Source organism: Formica exsecta, unplaced genomic scaffold (genome assembly GCF_003651465.1).
Source record: "Formica exsecta isolate Colony F162 unplaced genomic scaffold, ASM365146v1 scaffold687, whole genome shotgun sequence".
NCBI lineage: Eukaryota > Metazoa > Arthropoda > Insecta > Hymenoptera > Formicidae > Formica > Formica exsecta.
The window spans coordinates 1-1,873 of NW_021853452.1; the positions used below are offsets into that span (position 1 = coordinate 1).

Sequence of the window (1,873 nt, forward strand, 5' to 3'; positions counted from 1 at the left end):
TACGCGCGGTCTTTGCTTCGCGTGACTTGGCGCAAGACACTACCGTGTCTCTTGATAAAAATATAATATTCCAAATTAATTTTTTAAAATTATATCTTTAAAGCAATTCCTAAACAGACAACAACATAAAGACTTTTATATAAAAAATTGTAACATAAAATTGATCTTCAAATAGAATTTAAAATGACTACTCTATACACATAAATATACACATTATACAGAGTGGTCCATTTTAAAAGAACCAGTCAAATATCTCGAAAAATATGGAAGATACGAAAAAACGTTTCAGACAAAAGTTGTTTGATTCGAAAGGGGACATAAGATGGTGCCACCTTGGATAGTCATTTGAAGGTCACATGAAAGTCACTTTCAATTTCTTATTACTAGGCGTGCGGTTATAACTAGCGTGCATCGAGATTGGCGATGCTACTATAAGTTTTAGGTCTAGTATTAAATACCTAGGAGTTATGCTGGATGCCTGGTGGACGTTCAATGAGCATTTTAGGTACGTGGTGGAAAAAACTAGTCGAGTTGCGCGAGCCCTTAACCGCCTCATGCCAAATCTGAGGGGGCCTGACGAGAGACGACGACGCCTATACGCTAATGTGCTTCTGTCCGTGATGCTCTATGGTGCGCCGGTTTGGGGCAATGAGCTGAATTCTAGCAAAAGACGTGCAGCGCTCGTTAGTTTGGAGCGCACAGTGGCGCAAAGAGTCATTTCGGCGTACCGAACGGTGTCGGGGAACGCGGCTTTTGTACTGGCGCGGTTACCTCCTCTACACCTGTAGCCTCCGATGCGGAAACGGATATTTGATAGGATCAAGAAATACAGAGATAGAGAAAACCTAACTACGGAAATTCGAAATGTGATACAGGAGACCGAACATTATAGGCTGTGCGCGGAGTGGCGAGATCAGCTGGACAGACCCAATACACCTGGGGAGTTTACGAAACTGGCTATTGTCCCTAGATTGGAAGCGTGGCTATCCCGAAGATCCGGAAGTATGTCGTTTCATATCACGCAGATCATGACTGGTCATGGATGCTTTGCGAAGTTTTTACATCGCATCGGTAGAAGAGAGAATTCGTCTTGTGACTTCTGTGGAGAAGAGGTGGATGATGTGTACCACATAATAAGGGATTGTCCAGCGTGGGATCCGGAAAGGATCAGGTTGAAGAGGAAACTTGGACTGGCCCGCGACTTCACTCTCGGAGATGTCATAGAAGCCATCACTGGATCGGGAGAACGTTGGGCGGCCTTTTCTGCATTTGCCGAAAAAGTAATGAGGGAAAAGGAGGACGAGGAAAGGCGTCGCGAGCGAGCGGGGTCTCATTCGTCTTCTGCCGGGAATGATGATTCGGATGGATAATTGATTAATTACTGTTATATACATATAATTATTCACACACCATACCTCACTTGCCCATTTGTATATACACACATATATTCATCATTTACTCATCTATCATTCATTTGTTCACCTCATCACTTCATCTGGTTATTCATTATCATTATCATTACCGTTATTCATCTACTCATTCAGTCATTAAATTACTTAATTACATACTGTCTAATCATTTATGTCCTCTTTTAGTTGTGGTATAGAAGAATTTGGGGAGTATTTTCATGTGGGTAGGGTAGATCGCAGGGAGAGAGGTTTGAGTGTTTCGTGTTTGAGATTGGGATCACTTTCTTTCCTCTTGCTTGATCACCACGAACGCAAGTTCGCGTGTCTGTCATTCGGGACAGCATTATTTACCTTTGACCATTATCCCGTTGAGTCCTGCTGTATTGTTGTTTAGCAATAATAATGGGATCTCAGTTGCACTTATTACAGATTAAATTAATAAGCGGGGGGGGGGGGGGAGGGTT

The 1,873-nt window shown here is 42.7% G+C and overlaps 1 protein-coding gene across 1 annotated transcript in view; it reads left to right on the forward strand.

The window, feature by feature from the left end:
- Positions 1-467: 467 nt before the first annotated feature.
- The window catches only part of LOC115243072, a 3,200-nt gene continuing 1,794 nt past the window's right edge, over positions 468-1,873 (forward strand). The window contains exons 1-2 of the mRNA XM_029819748.1: positions 468-683; positions 876-1,280. Coding sequence (XP_029675608.1) covers positions 468-683; positions 876-1,280 — 621 coding nt within the window. The remainder of the gene's footprint in view (positions 684-875; positions 1,281-1,873) is intronic.